The sequence below is a fragment of the Lepisma saccharinum genome, chromosome 29, assembly GCF_977018435.1.
Source record: "Lepisma saccharinum chromosome 29, izLepSacc3.1, whole genome shotgun sequence".
NCBI classification, from domain to species: domain Eukaryota; kingdom Metazoa; phylum Arthropoda; class Insecta; order Zygentoma; family Lepismatidae; genus Lepisma; species Lepisma saccharinum.
The window spans coordinates 48,771,247-48,788,927 of NC_139257.1; the positions used below are offsets into that span (position 1 = coordinate 48,771,247).

Here is a 17,681-nt window from a genome sequence, read left to right on the forward strand (position 1 = left end):
AATGTGGCGTTTCAGGTGAACACATGCTCCCTTCATTAGACATATAGCAAAATAATGAAAATTGTGTTTATGTGCTTGTAAGAAGCGAAAACTACAGAGAAATGACTCTTGAGTTTCAGCAGCTATTTCAGTTTCTAATCGTAATAATTTTAGAATAATAATTTCTCCATCTTTCAGGAGGCACAGCTGTCTCGTGGAGCACAGGACATGGCATCTGCAAAGAAGTTTTGGGAATTGAGCGAAGAAATTGTTGAGTTACAAACTCAAGACCCACACATATAAAATGAAAACATATAATGGGTTAATGGTTGGTAAAGAGTTAAGCATGGTTTTCCTCCCTGGCATGAAATGCAATAATAGCCTGAAGGCCAGTATTATGTGGGCTGAATCCCCTCCATAAGATGAACAGAATGATTCTGTATTTGTGCATGTGAACAGTGACATCCTGCGTTCACAAGTACATTTCTACTAAAGTACAAGAACCTTCATGATCCTGGCAGTTATCATAGAACACTTTAGCTAATAAAATGTATATTTGTTACTGTTTGCATGTGCAAAAGTAAAATCATTCAATGGCTTCCACCATACTTCATGTTCTACTGATTACAATAAAAAGGAAAAATATCAAACCTATAATTATTTTTCCAGTTGACACGTCTTGTTAATTGTACTGGAAGCCCAGCTTCTACATGGGATAGATATTCTTCAAAATGAAAAGTGACAACTTTCAACACAAGAAGCTTAATTTATGCTCTTAATAGCCAATAAAACATGAATATTTTTAATCATAATAATTTTAATGAGCCGTTTACTGCAAAGATTCCTGTCCATGTGCTTTTATTTTTTACATTATTATACTCAAAATGTAAAATCAAAAATAGTGCTTAAATGCTTTTTTTAAATAAAGGTATTTTTACCCATAAAAATAATTCAATATTATTTTGAACAATGCATTAATGCTTGTATTTGATGTACATTCTAACTTTTTAACTGACCTCCTCGAAATATTTCACTACAGCTCATATATTAAGTCACAGCCAGCCAATAATGCTTTGATCACCTCGAGACTATAGGGATGGGTGTTCCATTGCAGAATCCAACATCCAAACATCTGTTCCCAAATAGTGGATCCGGACCTCTGTCTCCAGATAGTGGATACGGACCTCTGTTTTAAAATAGTGGATACGGACCTCTGTTTCCAGATAGTGGATCGGAATCTCTGTTTCCAGATAGTGGATACGGACCTCTGTTTCCAGATAGTGGATCCGAATCTCTGTTTCCAGATAGTGGATCCGAATCTCTGTTTCCAGATAGTGGATCCGAATCTCTGTTTCCAGATAGTGGATCCGAATCTCTGTTTCCAGCAGGCGCGGTTGGCCCTATAGCGCACAGGATCAGTGAACCCCCAGTAATATACGATAATCACCTCGAGAATGAACAATAAACAATGTCTTTACATTTTAACATTATTTCGCTAAAAATTCTACACAATAAGTCATGTATTTGTGACCGTAACACGGCGAACTCTCTTGCTGAGAAGAAGAAACCGCGAATCGGCCGCCCTGATACAGACCCTCAGTTGAACCCCCACAGGACAGCTCGTGCCATTGCGAAAGCTTCGTGCGGGAGCAGAAGCGCGAGGAGCGAATAGGGCAAAATACATGGAAGATGATATTGCAGAACCTATGTCTCCACCCAACGGTCATGCGCAGTTCGTTCTCTCGCAGAAGCCGCGGGACAAGGCTCCGTTCTCCCTGCTTCCTCCCTTCCAGTGTTGCTGTGTGCGGTTCAAGTTTGAAGCGCACACATTACATATTCAATCTTCTCTTGTATCATTTTTGCACCGAAATTCTTGGAATAAATGCAAGATTGTGGCAGAGATGGATGAGTGGAAACAAATAAAAGCTGGACTTAGATGCGATGAATTAAAATAAAGGAGATACATTACCAAAATACCTTGTGCATGCATTCAGAGGTTTTTCCTTAAAGGTGGAAACACTTCGGTTCGCGAAAGAGAAAGAATGGCGCGAAGACGTGACTCGCTGTCGCTCGGTGTCAATCGTCTCAAGTTTGTTAGTTTTTGAAGTGCTTGGATACTTGTTGGAAAGTATTAAATGATGCTGCGAGTGAAGCGAGGGATGGACTTTACATAGGTTATGTCATTTGATGCAGTGCAGGCATTGCTGTCCGGGCAGGTAAGAAATGACCGATAGAAATGCACATAATTAACGTAAATAAACTTCCTTGTCCACTGAAAGAAAGCGTGTTCTGGTCGACCAGCCCCAAATTTGAACAAAGCTGTCGCGTATCAATGAAAGGGTCTCAGTTTCGATTTCATTATGTAGTATGCACATGCCATTAGTCGCTATTTCCCTCTGATAAGTAGGGCCTCCCCCGTGGCGCAGTGGTAGCGTCATTGCCTTGTAATCAAGGGGTCCCGGGTTCGATACCCGGTGGAGGCACAAGTGGTTCGGATCCCACTTTAAATTGTAGGTCCAGTCCCGATTAGCCTTACTGTGCATAAAGTGGACTTAAAACACCAACTCAAACCAAACCCTCTGATAAGTGTAGGACTAGTTCTGATTAGTCGGCATGGACGTCCGGAAGGGGAAAAGGGGGCCGCACCCCATGGAAATTGAATGTCAACCAAAAATTATATATTACACGCATATAATTTACTTTCAGTCACAGTAATTTTTGGTAATTATTATAAAAGCGTTGCAGTAACTTCAGACTGAAGGAGTGTTTTTTTGCCCCTCCTGGGAAAAAATATATTCCTTGCCCCTACTTGAGGACGTCCATGATTTTCCAACAAAACCCCACTTTTTTCATAAAGGCACAATTATTGTAGTTTCAGCCCTAAATTTATTCGCACACCCCTACTACAAAACCTTATACTCCCAGATGAAAAAATTCTGTACAAATCTTTTAAGCCCTCCCCCCATCCTTTTGTTAGGCGAAGGAAGTCTAATTGCGGAAACTGAATATGTGTCACATGACTTCAGTGAACCCCCGGGTACATAATGCACGAGCCGCGCCTGGTTTCCAGATAGTGGATCCGAATCTCTGTTTCCAGATAGTGGATCCGAACCTCTGTTTCCAGATAGTGGATACGGACCTCTGTTTCCAGATAGTGGATACGGACCTCTGTTTCCAGATAGTGGATACGGACCTCTGTTTCCAGATAGTGGATACGGACCTCTGTTTCCAGATAGTGGATCTGGACCTCTGTTTCCAGATAGTGGATCCGAATCTCTGTTTCCAGATAGTGGATCCGAATCTCTGTTTCCAGATAGTGGATCCGAATCTCTGTTTCCAGATAGTGGATATGGACCTCTGTTTCCAGATAGTGGATCCGAATCTCTGTTTCCAGATAGTGGATCCGGACCTCTGTTTCCAGATAGTGGATCCGAATCTCTGTTTCCAGATAGTGGATCCGAATCTCTGTTTCCAGATAGTGGATCCGAATCTCTGTTTCCAGATAGTGGATCCGAATCTCTGTTTCCAGATAGTGGATCCGAATCTCTGTTTCCAGATAGTGGATCCGAATCTCTGTTTCCAGATAGTGGATCCGAATCTCTGTTTCCAGATAGTAGATACGGACCTCTGTTTCCAGATAGTGGATCCGAATCTCTGTTTCCAGATAGTGGATCCGAATCTCTGTTTCCAGATAGTGGATCCGAATCTCTGTTTCCAGATAGTGGATCTGGACCTCTGTTTCCAGATAGTGGATCCGAATCTCTGTTTCCAGATAGTGGATCCGAATCTCTGTTTCCAGATAGTGGATCCGAATCTCTGTTTCCAGATAGTGGATCCGAATCTCTGTTTCCAGCAGGCGCGGTTGGCCCTATAGCGCACAGGATCAGTGAACCCCCAGTAATATACGATAATCACCTCGAGAATGAACAATAAACAATGTCTTTACATTTTAACATTATTTCGCTAAAAATTCTACACAATAAGTCATGTATTTGTGACCGTAACACGGCGAACTCTCTTGCTGAGAAGAAGAAACCGCGAATCGGCCGCCCTGATACAGACCCTCAGTTGAACCCCCACAGGACAGCTCGTGCCATTGCGAAAGCTTCGTGCGGGAGCAGAAGCGCGAGGAGCGAATAGGGCAAAATACATGGAAGATGATATTGCAGAACCTATGTCTCCACCCAACGGTCATGCGCAGTTCGTTCTCTCGCAGAAGCCGCGGGACAAGGCTCCGTTCTCCCTGCTTCCTCCCTTCCAGTGTTGCTGTGTGCGGTTCAAGTTTGAAGCGCACACATTACATATTCAATCTTCTCTTGTATCATTTTTGCACCGAAATTCTTGGAATAAATGCAAGATTGTGGCAGAGATGGATGAGTGGAAACAAATAAAAGCTGGACTTAGATGCGATGAATTAAAATAAAGGAGATACATTACCAAAATACCTTGTGCATGCATTCAGAGGTTTTTCCTTAAAGGTGGAAACACTTCGGTTCGCGAAAGAGAAAGAATGGCGCGAAGACGTGACTCGCTGTCGCTCGGTGTCAATCGTCTCAAGTTTGTTAGTTTTTGAAGTGCTTGGATACTTGTTGGAAAGTATTAAATGATGCTGCGAGTGAAGCGAGGGATGGACTTTACATAGGTTATGTCATTTGATGCAGTGCAGGCATTGCTGTCCGGGCAGGTAAGAAATGACCGATAGAAATGCACATAATTAACGTAAATAAACTTCCTTGTCCACTGAAAGAAAGCGTGTTCTGGTCGACCAGCCCCAAATTTGAACAAAGCTGTCGCGTATCAATGAAAGGGTCTCAGTTTCGATTTCATCATGTAGTATGCACATGCCATTAGTCGCTATTTCCCTCTGATAAGTAGGGCCTCCCCCGTGGCGCAGTGGTAGCGTCATTGCCTTGTAATCAAGGGGTCCCGGGTTCGATACCCGGTGGAGGCACAAGTGGTTCGGATCCCACTTTAAATTGTAGGTCCAGTCCCGATTAGCCTTACTGTGCATAAAGTGGACTTAAAACACCAACTCAAACCAAACCCTCTGATAAGTGTAGGACTAGTTCTGATTAGTCGGCATGGACGTCCGGAAGGGGAAAAGGGGGCCGCACCCCATGGAAATTGAATGTCAACCAAAAATTATATATTACACGCATATAATTTACTTTCAGTCACAGTAATTTTTGGTAATTATTATAAAAGCGTTGCAGTAACTTCAGACTGAAGGAGTGTTTTTTTGCCCCTCCTGGGAAAAAATATATTCCTTGCCCCTACTTGAGGACGTCCATGATTTTCCAACAAAACCCCACTTTTTTCATAAAGGCACAATTATTGTAGTTTCAGCCCTAAATTTATTCGCACACCCCTACTACAAAACCTTATACTCCCAGATGAAAAAATTCTGTACAAATCTTTTAAGCCCTCCCCCCATCCTTTTGTTAGGCGAAGGAAGTCTAATTGCGGAAACTGAATATGTGTCACATGACTTCAGTGAACCCCCGGGTACATAATGCACGAGCCGCGCCTGGTTTCCAGATAGTGGATCCGAATCTCTGTTTCCAGATAGTGGATCCGAACCTCTGTTTCCAGATAGTGGATACGGACCTCTGTTTCCAGATAGTGGATACGGACCTCTGTTTCCAGATAGTGGATACGGACCTCTGTTTCCAGATAGTGGATACGGACCTCTGTTTCCAGATAGTGGATCTGGACCTCTGTTTCCAGATAGTGGATCCGAATCTCTGTTTCCAGATAGTGGATCCGAATCTCTGTTTCCAGATAGTGGATCCGAATCTCTGTTTCCAGATAGTGGATATGGACCTCTGTTTCCAGATAGTGGATCCGAATCTCTGTTTCCAGATAGTGGATCCGGACCTCTGTTTCCAGATAGTGGATCCGAATCTCTGTTTCCAGATAGTGGATCCGAATCTCTGTTTCCAGATAGTGGATCCGAATCTCTGTTTCCAGATAGTGGATCCGAATCTCTGTTTCCAGATAGTGGATCCGAATCTCTGTTTCCAGATAGTGGATCCGAATCTCTGTTTCCAGATAGTGGATCCGAATCTCTGTTTCCAGATAGTAGATACGGACCTCTGTTTCCAGATAGTGGATCCGAATCTCTGTTTCCAGATAGTGGATCCGAATCTCTGTTTCCAGATAGTGGATCCGAATCTCTGTTTCCAGATAGTGGATCTGGACCTCTGTTTCCAGATAGTGGATCCGAATCTCTGTTTCCAGATAGTGGATCCGAATCTCTGTTTCCAGATAGTGGATCCGAATCTCTGTTTCCAGATAGTGGATCCGAATCTCTGTTTCCAGCAGGCGCGGTTGGCCCTATAGCGCACAGGATCAGTGAACCCCCAGTAATATACGATAATCACCTCGAGAATGAACAATAAACAATGTCTTTACATTTTAACATTATTTCGCTAAAAATTCTACACAATAAGTCATGTATTTGTGACCGTAACACGGCGAACTCTCTTGCTGAGAAGAAGAAACCGCGAATCGGCCGCCCTGATACAGACCCTCAGTTGAACCCCCACAGGACAGCTCGTGCCATTGCGAAAGCTTCGTGCGGGAGCAGAAGCGCGAGGAGCGAATAGGGCAAAATACATGGAAGATGATATTGCAGAACCTATGTCTCCACCCAACGGTCATGCGCAGTTCGTTCTCTCGCAGAAGCCGCGGGACAAGGCTCCGTTCTCCCTGCTTCCTCCCTTCCAGTGTTGCTGTGTGCGGTTCAAGTTTGAAGCGCACACATTACATATTCAATCTTCTCTTGTATCATTTTTGCACCGAAATTCTTGGAATAAATGCAAGATTGTGGCAGAGATGGATGAGTGGAAACAAATAAAAGCTGGACTTAGATGCGATGAATTAAAATAAAGGAGATACATTACCAAAATACCTTGTGCATGCATTCAGAGGTTTTTCCTTAAAGGTGGAAACACTTCGGTTCGCGAAAGAGAAAGAATGGCGCGAAGACGTGACTCGCTGTCGCTCGGTGTCAATCGTCTCAAGTTTGTTAGTTTTTGAAGTGCTTGGATACTTGTTGGAAAGTATTAAATGATGCTGCGAGTGAAGCGAGGGATGGACTTTACATAGGTTATGTCATTTGATGCAGTGCAGGCATTGCTGTCCGGGCAGGTAAGAAATGACCGATAGAAATGCACATAATTAACGTAAATAAACTTCCTTGTCCACTGAAAGAAAGCGTGTTCTGGTCGACCAGCCCCAAATTTGAACAAAGCTGTCGCGTATCAATGAAAGGGTCTCAGTTTCGATTTCATCATGTAGTATGCACATGCCATTAGTCGCTATTTCCCTCTGATAAGTAGGGCCTCCCCCGTGGCGCAGTGGTAGCGTCATTGCCTTGTAATCAAGGGGTCCCGGGTTCGATACCCGGTGGAGGCACAAGTGGTTCGGATCCCACTTTAAATTGTAGGTCCAGTCCCGATTAGCCTTACTGTGCATAAAGTGGACTTAAAACACCAACTCAAACCAAACCCTCTGATAAGTGTAGGACTAGTTCTGATTAGTCGGCATGGACGTCCGGAAGGGGAAAAGGGGGCCGCACCCCATGGAAATTGAATGTCAACCAAAAATTATATATTACACGCATATAATTTACTTTCAGTCACAGTAATTTTTGGTAATTATTATAAAAGCGTTGCAGTAACTTCAGACTGAAGGAGTGTTTTTTTGCCCCTCCTGGGAAAAAATATATTCCTTGCCCCTACTTGAGGACGTCCATGATTTTCCAACAAAACCCCACTTTTTTCATAAAGGCACAATTATTGTAGTTTCAGCCCTAAATTTATTCGCACACCCCTACTACAAAACCTTATACTCCCAGATGAAAAAATTCTGTACAAATCTTTTAAGCCCTCCCCCCATCCTTTTGTTAGGCGAAGGAAGTCTAATTGCGGAAACTGAATATGTGTCACATGACTTCAGTGAACCCCCGGGTACATAATGCACGAGCCGCGCCTGGTTTCCAGATAGTGGATCCGAATCTCTGTTTCCAGATAGTGGATCCGAACCTCTGTTTCCAGATAGTGGATACGGACCTCTGTTTCCAGATAGTGGATCCGAATCTCTGTTTCCAGATAGTGGATCTGGACCTCTGTTTCCAGATAGTGGATCCGAATCTCTGTTTCCAGATAGTGGATCCGAATCTCTGTTTCCAGATAGTGGATCCGAATCTCTGTTTCCAGATAGTGGATCCGAATCTCTGTTTCCAGATAGTGGATCCGAATCTCTGTTCCCAGATAGTGGATGCCAGTGGCGTGCCCAAAGGGGGTTGGTGGGGGTTATAACCCCACTCCCTCTGACCCAGCATTCCTAAAAAGAACGACATCAAATGTGGGAAAATATGGCAAAATGAGGGCAGACTACCAAAAAAAACTGTACATAACCCCTCCCTTTCGAAAAATCCTGGGCACGTCACTGAGTGGATCCAAACCTCTTTTCCAAGATAGTGAAATTTATACTTATTGTAGATAGTTGTTGAACTAATGTTGAAAAATTGTCATTCTACTTCGCTGAAACAACACGTGAATATATATTTTGTGATCCAGAGATTTTTCTTTGTATTTCTGGTCTCACTGAGGTTCTATGGAATGTTGAGGCTGGACGGAAAGACAGCTATTAAAGGGGGACAAAGGAGCAAATTAATAACAATGTTTCCAAATTTTCTTCCATTTTCTTATCAGTTCCACTGAGCAACCATGATAATTCTTTGTTTAGAAATAAATTAAATTATATTTGTATTAACAATGATTCTAATAATGAAAAACTGGCACTTTCGACAGGGTGCCGAAGGGACCTTCGAGCACTTTTCGGATTCCTCAATGCTCTTAATGTCTTTGAAAATGTCAGTATTCATAATTGGAGGAAGGGTAACGAGTGAGTACGTAGCTTATTTTATAATTTTATAACTTAACGTTATGTGTGTCAGTGCTCTAATATTGTACGAATTTCGTCTGTCTCGTCTCGTGGAAATGCTGGCTCGTCTCTTGTCTTGTCTCGAAAATATTCGTTTGTCCCGTCTCGTCTCGAAGCGTTCTGTCTCGACTCGTTTTGTCTCGTAAAAGTAATGCAGGATATTATACCAACAAAAGTTATAACTGGGAGACATCACAAAATATTATTCTCGAAAATGGGTTAAACCTGTAATCACTTTGGTCACTGTACCTAGTGAGAATAAATATCATTCCTTAATCATAAGAACATGAGCATATCAAATAAAGTTTGTTGATTATCAATAGCTAGATAGTGTATAGAATCTGCCTTGCTTTTCTAGCTCCCATCCACTCTTTATCCATCGTACACGCAGGGAGCTTTCAGACAGAAGGAACACGCGACAGGCGACAAGCCACACGGGGGTTTACACTGAAGTGACAAGCGACAGGATCCCCTTCCGTTCAGTCTATGATTAAAAAAAAAAACAACTATTCATCGCACGGGCAGTACCAACAGATCGAAGCGATTCTACGCTCGATATTAAGAAAACTACCCAATTTGAGCGACACGGAAGCGACAAGACACACGTGGTGCTTCAATTCGGAAGGTTGCGTTTACTGAGGGTTCGTATCCAAGCGAAACATGTTTCTTGCTTGTCGCTTCTCTTCTGTGGCTTTTTCAATGTGACAAGCGACACGGACGTATCACACTGAAGCAACGAACGACAGGGAGGCTTCAGTTTATAAGCAAGCATTCATCGCGCATGCGCGGATAACAACCCTCGCGGCTATATACGCGGTATCCAGAAAACGGCCTAAGTAGAACAACAAGCAAGCGACAAGCGAAACGTGGAGCTTCGGTTCGAAGAGTTTCCGATGAAGATTTCTTCACACGAAAGTTTACAGGCGACAAGCGACACGAGTCGCTTGGAAGCGAACTTTCAGTAGTCAATACAGATGTCTTGTCGCCTCGGTCCGTTGTTCATGGATGCGGGGTGAATGTTTTCCTTCAGACTGAAGGAGATTGTGTCGCTTGGGTGTAAATTATACGTGTCGCTTGTCGCTTCGGTGTGAAATTTCCACAAGATAGCTTTCAGGTTGAAGCGACAAGCGACACAGAGTTTTCGCACCAAAGCAACAAGCAACACGCTCCTTTAGGGAGATTTCAGACCGGAGCGACAAGCAACACGCGACACATGTTGCTTTGGAACGAGTCAATCAACAGCAACGTTTCACAGCGTAGGAGCATGGCAGGCCGCACAAACCTGCGTTCGATTGGTGAAATCCTGAAGCGACATATGTTACGGGTCGTTTGTCGCTTCTAAGTGAAATCTCCCTTAGTCTAAAAGCAAGCTTTCACTGTGAATTCACTACCAACAGACAGAGGCAACACAATGCACGCTATTAAAAAACGGCCCAGTCCGAACGACACGCAAGCGACGAAGCAACACGTGCCGCTTGCCGATCTAAATCCGTTCGGAAGGTTTTTTCAGAAGCCGTCTCGTGTGTCGTCTCCAAAACGAGACGAGACAGGTGGTCAGTCTCGTCCCGTCTCGAATTTTAGATAGGCTGTCCCGTCTCGTGTCTCGTATCGTCTTCGAGACGAGACGGGACATGTCTCGTCTCGTGGGCAACACTAGTACAAATACTTAGATGTTTATACATAAACTAATTCAATAGCGACATCAAATTGGAAAAGCAATTTTACTTTTTTTTAAATAACTGAAAATTGTTTTCCATCATTCCCAGCAAATTCCTACCTTGCCTCTGTAATAAATCCTGACGCTCATTTTGAAATACGAAAAATTGAAGTATCACTCACCGTAGTTTCCGTGGTGAAAATAACCTTCCTTTAAGTTCTCTAGCAACGTCAGTTCCATGACCAACAACAAACCTTGCAAATACGACATTGTTACATCTCTAAACATTTCATTAAAACAGCCATAATGTAGCTATTTTCTTATTTTGAGTACTACGTTGCAGGGGCGCCGACTTGTCAAAATTATTGGGGGGCTCTGATCACTGAAATAAATGAATGAATGACTCCCTCCCTCCCTTTTTAAAAATAAAAATTACGTCTTCGTATAGAAGTTTTTAAGCCGCTATTATATTCCTCATGCAAATGAAATGTAACATGAAAAACGTTTAGAAAATGTTTCAAAGTCTCTTTATGTCTTTTGTGTCTGCTCATTTATTTTTTAGATAACAATTAACATTTTTATTGAAAAGTATGTATTTACAGTAAGAGACCAACCAACCTAACAGTTTTATGCCGGCCTTGGTAGCTGAGCGTGTTGGGTGGTCGACTCAACTCGCTTTGATCCAGAGGTATCGGGTTCGAGTCCCGGCGAGGGCATGGGTGTGTTTTAATGTCCGCAACAGACATCTGATGGGTTGCAAATAACCCATAAAATAACGAATATCTAACAGTTTTATTTATTTACATAAATGCTAACACAAATCGCAGGAAAATAATTTTACTTTTTTGTTCTTGCTACAATATTTTACTTTTTAAATTTAATTTTGCAATAATAAAAAAATAGCATGTACACTAAGATATAAAGTGACATAAAATAAATAAAAACATATGAACATGATTTAAAAACAAAGCAAAAGTTGCTCTACGCAGTGGGTTATTTTTTTTATGAACTCATTAACGAGCGGTCTCAGGTCCAAATTATCAAGCACAGTTTGATGTATGTGGAGTACCGCTAAGCTGCTTAGTCTCTTCTACCTCATTGTAGATCTCAAATATGTCTTTAGTTGGCTAATAGCACTGAATGACCTTTCGGCTGTGGCTGTCGTCAGTGGCACAGTGCGGAGGACCATCATGAATTTGGCTCCTGGAGGGTGCTGTCTTCCAAAAGAAACTTCCTTATGTCACGCATGGTGGTTAGAACCACTTTCTTCTGTTTGGCGATATCACCAAGCATGGACATGTGTAAGGAGAGCCTATCGGCATCCAAATCTTGGCGAAACAGGCCCGTAACCAGGAATTCTTTGTAGGGGGGACGAAGTCAATCCTAGAGGGGGCAAATTTTTAATTTATTGTGTCGCATTGGCAGATATAACAGGGTACACAAAGGCACTTGCCCCCTCGCCCAAAAGAGATAAGTAACAGAAATGGGATGATATATTGAAACTACAACGAACAAAAGAACTTCAAGAAACATCAAATAGCAATATTTCGATAATGACCTTTCCAGATTGCCAAAGAATATGAAGTTTAACATAAATCCCTAGGTAGGCTAATAGGGAATGTATCTAGTTGATATTTGCAGGTCGATAACACTGGGGAACAGTGAAATTGCGGCACAGTGTTTGAGAGCTAATTTAGGGCAATTTCATGCTGCTGAATAATGATATAATAATATATTTCCAGAATTGGCTCTAATTTATGAAATAAATGCAACTAAACCAAAATGGCGGAAACATAAGATATACATATAAATGAACTTCCAACAACAATTTAATATTTCTTTTTGTGATTACAATCATTATTATAAAAATAAATGTAAAAAGGCCTATGATCAAAATAATTAAGAAAATATGTACACAATGAAGTAACAAACTATCTGAAACGTTTTCTATACGATTTCCTGCTGTATTGCTTTTTAGCACAATCCCTCTGCAAGCTCCAACAGTAGTCGGCCATCACGTGGCGATTCCACCGTCCCTGGTACCTTTCTTCCATTATCCTTATATCCTGATGGGACCTTTCTCCCCGTTCTTCACTAAAATCACCAACGTTCTCAGGGAATCTGTCAATGTGGCTATGTAGAAAATGTATCTTCACACACATATTAGCTCCCAATTTCTCAAAATTTTTCAACATATATTTCCAACTATAGATCTGCTTTTCTGCTCTGTGATTCCACAAAAAGTTTTTGACGATGGACACAAAGCTCAGCCAGGCCTCTGATTCGATGTAAGACATGTAAGTTGTAAAATTGGCATCATTTATAAGTGTACGAATTTGTGGTCGTCCGTCAAAGATTCCTGCCTTCAATGTTTCAATACTTAGTCCTGGAAAAGTGTGGCATATATATTTGAAACAATCACCACTTGTATCTAAGGTCTTGACAAACTGTTTTATCAACCCAAGTTCAATATGCAGTGGCGGAAGGATGATTTTGTCCCTATCTATCAGCGGTTCATGAATGATATTAGCTTTTCCCACTAATATTTTCCCTTGGGGGCCAAACTTTTATCGTCCAATGCTTTTCTCTAGCACGACTATCCCACAAACATAGGAAACAGGGATACTTTGTGTACCCACTTTGTTGTCCTAGTAAAAAAATCACCATCTTCAAATCCACACACACGAGCCACTTATGTTCAGCATATTCATTTTTTTTCTAAAACCATTTTTATGTTTTGGTATTCTTCCTTAAGGTTTGTTGAGTGTCCGATATATTGCCTAGCAATGCTTCATAAGTTGCCTAGCAACAATTTACAAATAAATAAATAAGTTTCTTATGGGAATTTCAGCCCATTATCAAATTTTGATATTACCGAGAAAAGCATAGAGTAATTTTACCTCCTACATTTTCCATGTTGTGTTTATTTTTATAACTGGAGTCAATTCAACTGAACCAATCATACAATTGGCAATCACAGCTGTTTTGTGTGCTGAAACTGTTATTAAACTTTATGCCGCAAAATAAAATCTTTTTTTTGTTCCCCAGTGTAATGTTAATAGATAACTTTGGGCCTCTCTGCAGAACTGATTAAGGGAGCCCTTTATAAACGATGCTTCATAATGATTCCCTCTAGTTTCCAGTATGCAAGATTTTTACGCACAAAGGAATCTAACGAGAATCCAACAACACCATTGTGTTGTGTTATGCAAGAAAAATAGAATTAATTAAATAATAATGGTTACATATTACCTACACTTTGATGAATTGTGTAAAAATTTGTAGCTAATACATTTTTTCTGTACTTGCTAAAACATTAAAACATGGGTCCCTTAGTCCATCACGGACTCTATTACTGTCAAAGGGGAGACTCTTGCATCACTACAGACAACGTTTGCCGACTGGTTATGTTAACCATTTTGCAAAATATTGTGTGGATTGTATTATATTATAGTTGAAATACATTTTTTGACACCTGACTTCTTGGATTACAGTGTCATCATTAATATTTCATGGGGTGTAAGGGGTGCTCCATCCACATAGTGCACCCAATAGTCAACCTCACTTCCACGTAGTACACCCTGGACTGCAGACTAACGAGGCTCTGGCGACTGGCCTCATGGCCAGTATAATTTTGTTTGTGTTGTCCTGTGTTTTGTCCTTATTTGCGCTGAGTGCTCCTTTACAGCCTCATCTTTTAACGAAAGTCAGAATATTTTATGATTTTATGATTTTAGTTCTGCAACGTTAGAGTTATGTGTAACGATAAGGGGCTGGACCCCGTATAATGTGACGGGTGCAAAATAGCCTTAGTGCTGACGCACCCAAAATTTTAAATTCAAATTCAAATTAATATTTCATATTAAGTTTCATAGAAAGAAATTGTTTTAATAGGTGCAATAATTTCACGGAGCACCATGGCATTCTCTTTAACATTTATTTTTCATATAGATCGTTTGGCTCCCAGGGCCGACTCCTGCCGCCCCATAGCTATAGCTCTGAACTTGGACTATAAGATAAGCAGAAATTGCGAGCGACGCGAGCAAGAAAATTTTACGAAATGTTCTTTTATTTGTATAAAATTTGAAATCGAGGGGGGCAATTGCCCCTCTGTGCCCCTTGCAAGTGCCCTTGGCCGTCTGGTAGAAAAATGCAAGGAACACGTAAAAACTAATTCCATCATGAGTACCCAATTGTCCTGCTATTCTTAGATTCTGCTAGTCTTGTTTTTGACTTCAATGTTTGCTTCCCCTAGAATAGAGTTCTGTCCAAGGTCAGGGGGAGCGGACAATGCCCCCTGCCCCCTGTAGTTGTGGTACTGTTTATGAGTCTCTTCATCAATTTCACGTCATCCTTCATTGTTGCGATTAGCTAGTAGTGGCAGAAAAGCAACGCAAAGTTACAAAAATAAAATATTCACTCCCTCTCTCTACCACACTATTACCAAAAGATAGACTTGGGAAACAAAAATTAAGCAATTCAAAGTTCATAGCAACACATCCAAGAAAAACATCCAAACACATTAGGCACCTTTAGTACAATACTACTCAAAATGTCGCAACTGATCTAGATACTGAAAGTTGTGAAATCATTTCCCGAAGTCTAATCTGGAAGGGAACCCCCCCCCCCAATCCTGATACGACATTATACGGAATCCCATACACCCTAATAAATCACAAAATCAATAAGTGTATTTGTAATGTTGCTAGAGTAACACATGATATAATTGTAAAGATTAGTGAAAATTGCAGGTAGGAATGTGTTCTGTATTTTTCACAGGGGGGGCAGAGCAGGCTCTCAGGGGGGGCAGTTGCCCCCCCCTGCCCCCCCTCTAGCTACGGGCCTGTAGCCTACGGAATTCTCGCGTTTGCTGAAAGTTTGTTGTGCAACTGTTCACAGCTGAGATGCACTCTTTCTCTACGGCTGTTACTTTTTGTAGTCCTGTAGATTCATGTCCTTGTTTAACACATGATTTTGCTGTGTCACACACGTCAGTGCGTATTGATTTATAATACTATTTTGGAGTATATAACTTATGATGTTTGGCAGCATCAGGATTTTCAAGTCTCTTAGGGACGTGACGTTGCCGGGGCAATTCTGGCTCATCAACGAAGCTGGGTTTGCCCTCTGTGCATTTCAGCCAGAACTGCTCAAAACACATTCACTTTTCTTGAAAGATGTCAGTCAAGTATTTTAGTTTTGATTCCACTTCTGTAGCACCAATGCGTGGAGACTGAATCTTACAGTTTACCTCTTCTATTGGACCCATCACATGGCAGTAGAGGGAGAGAAAAAAAATGTCTTGAAGTGAAGCATTGTCTCCAGGTATCCAGCACATTTTGATGCTGCGTCAGTAGAATCTTCTTCAGAAAATTTCTCAAGAAAATTGAGAAGGTTTTCATAGTTCCTTAAGATCAGTTGCACACTGGAGGCTCTCAACGTCCACCGACGAGGGCAAAGTGCTCGCAGTCCAGTATGGCCAGCCTTCTCATTCACATCAATAATATTCCTAAATATTTGCATTCTCTTAGGGGATTCCCAAACAGTCTTTAACAAGTCATCGGCTAAATTCATTATGTCTCTGATTAATATATGTATAATAGTAAATAATAATTATATACTTAATATATAGTAATAAGTAATGTGTTTTGCTGTCTCCGGTCATAGCCCCCCCAAAGTTGATGGTTTAGCGGTCTCAGCCCCCCAAATTTGATGGTCTAGAACATTTGAAATGTGTATTTAAAGTCAAGTTCATGTGGCACAGTTCAGAGCAAACTTTACAAGAGAAGAAAAAGAATACATTAGATCCTCTTAAGCAAAATTATTTGGGGCGCTATGCCCCCACATCATTAACATTGGGGGGGGGGGGGCTCGAGCCCCCTAAGCCCCATGGAGTCGGCGCCTATGCTACGTTGTATATAATCTCTGGGCTGAAACATCCTCGTATGTACGGTAGATGTCATTCTTGTTTGGTGCACTTTTCTAACTAGGAATTGAATCATCTTCGTTATTGTTGATCTCGAGGATAAAGGCTCTGTCCGAAAGGTACAAAGTACAGACTTGAAGTACGTAGTGTGGAAAACGGCATGGTTCTGCGCTCTGTGGCTGGTTCCACTCGAAAATGATCCGCTAGAGGCGCTGGTGTTGACCCCGGTGCTTGGTGTTCGACTGCTTATAATGGAAGTAAATGGAGTTTTCGCTGCAACGTCTGATTCTTTTACATGAAGCATTTCTATGAATGTGATAATTGCTATGATATTTGGTACAGTGGTCGCGAAAATATTAACGAACATTCTAGACAGTCGACCACGTCCTGTTATCGCCATACTTTCGTTAATAATACGGGAGAAAAAATACGCGTGGAATGTTCTTGGCAACTAAATTTTTGTGTATGAATTAGGTTCATTATTATTATCATCATTTCTTTTAAAGATATACACACTGAAGCATTTGTATTTTGGATATTTACTGTCTCTTTTCTTCCGCTTTAAACTAATCGCGGCGATGATGATAATGATGATTGCATGAAACAACTAGGGGAACCCCACAAAACTTTCTTAGTGCCATCGACATGAGTGTAAGGAAACTTTCAAACCAATGGGACAAGCGACACGGGATGTTCACACAGTCACACACACTTCCAGACTGTAAAATAGCATTCATTGCACATGAGGGTCCAAACAGCAAACGACGTTCATATGACGTATTTGCGTGCAGGCGGGCCATTAGCACCCCTCCCTCCTTCCCTCGCGGTCCTGCCGAAATGAGAAAAAAAACTCCAACCACCGGAAAAGACCCCGTCCCGTGTAAAGGGTCGAGGTTGACTTCGCTTGTTTATGGCATTTGGAAAGAACGTTGCCAAATTTAATGTAAATAAAACCAAGTATCAAACCATTTGTGATAATGCAAATTTGAATGAATAGATTATGAAATAAACATTTGAAAGCACACTATTTATTTTAATAAGCACACAAATATTAATCAAGATATTAATGAGTTTATTGTGGCGATTCTGGCTTGATATAAGATAAAATCGCTACAAATCAAAAAAATATTTTTGAGCAACTAAATTGTAATATTATTTAGGCATTCG

At 41.4% G+C, this 17,681-nt stretch overlaps 1 protein-coding gene across 4 annotated transcripts in view; it reads left to right on the plus strand.

The window, feature by feature from the left end:
• Nucleotides 1-942, plus strand: part of LOC145981313 (retinol dehydrogenase 14) — a 56,837-nt gene extending 55,895 nt beyond the window's left edge. For all 4 annotated transcript variants that reach the window (XM_083114515.1, XM_083114514.1, XM_083114513.1 and 1 more), the window contains exon 8: nt 178-942. In XM_083114515.1, coding sequence (XP_082970641.1) covers nt 178-282 — 105 coding nt within the window. In that variant the 3' untranslated portion in view covers nt 283-942. The remainder of the gene's footprint in view (nt 1-177) is intronic.
• The last annotated feature ends 16,739 nt before the right edge of the window (nt 943-17,681 follow it).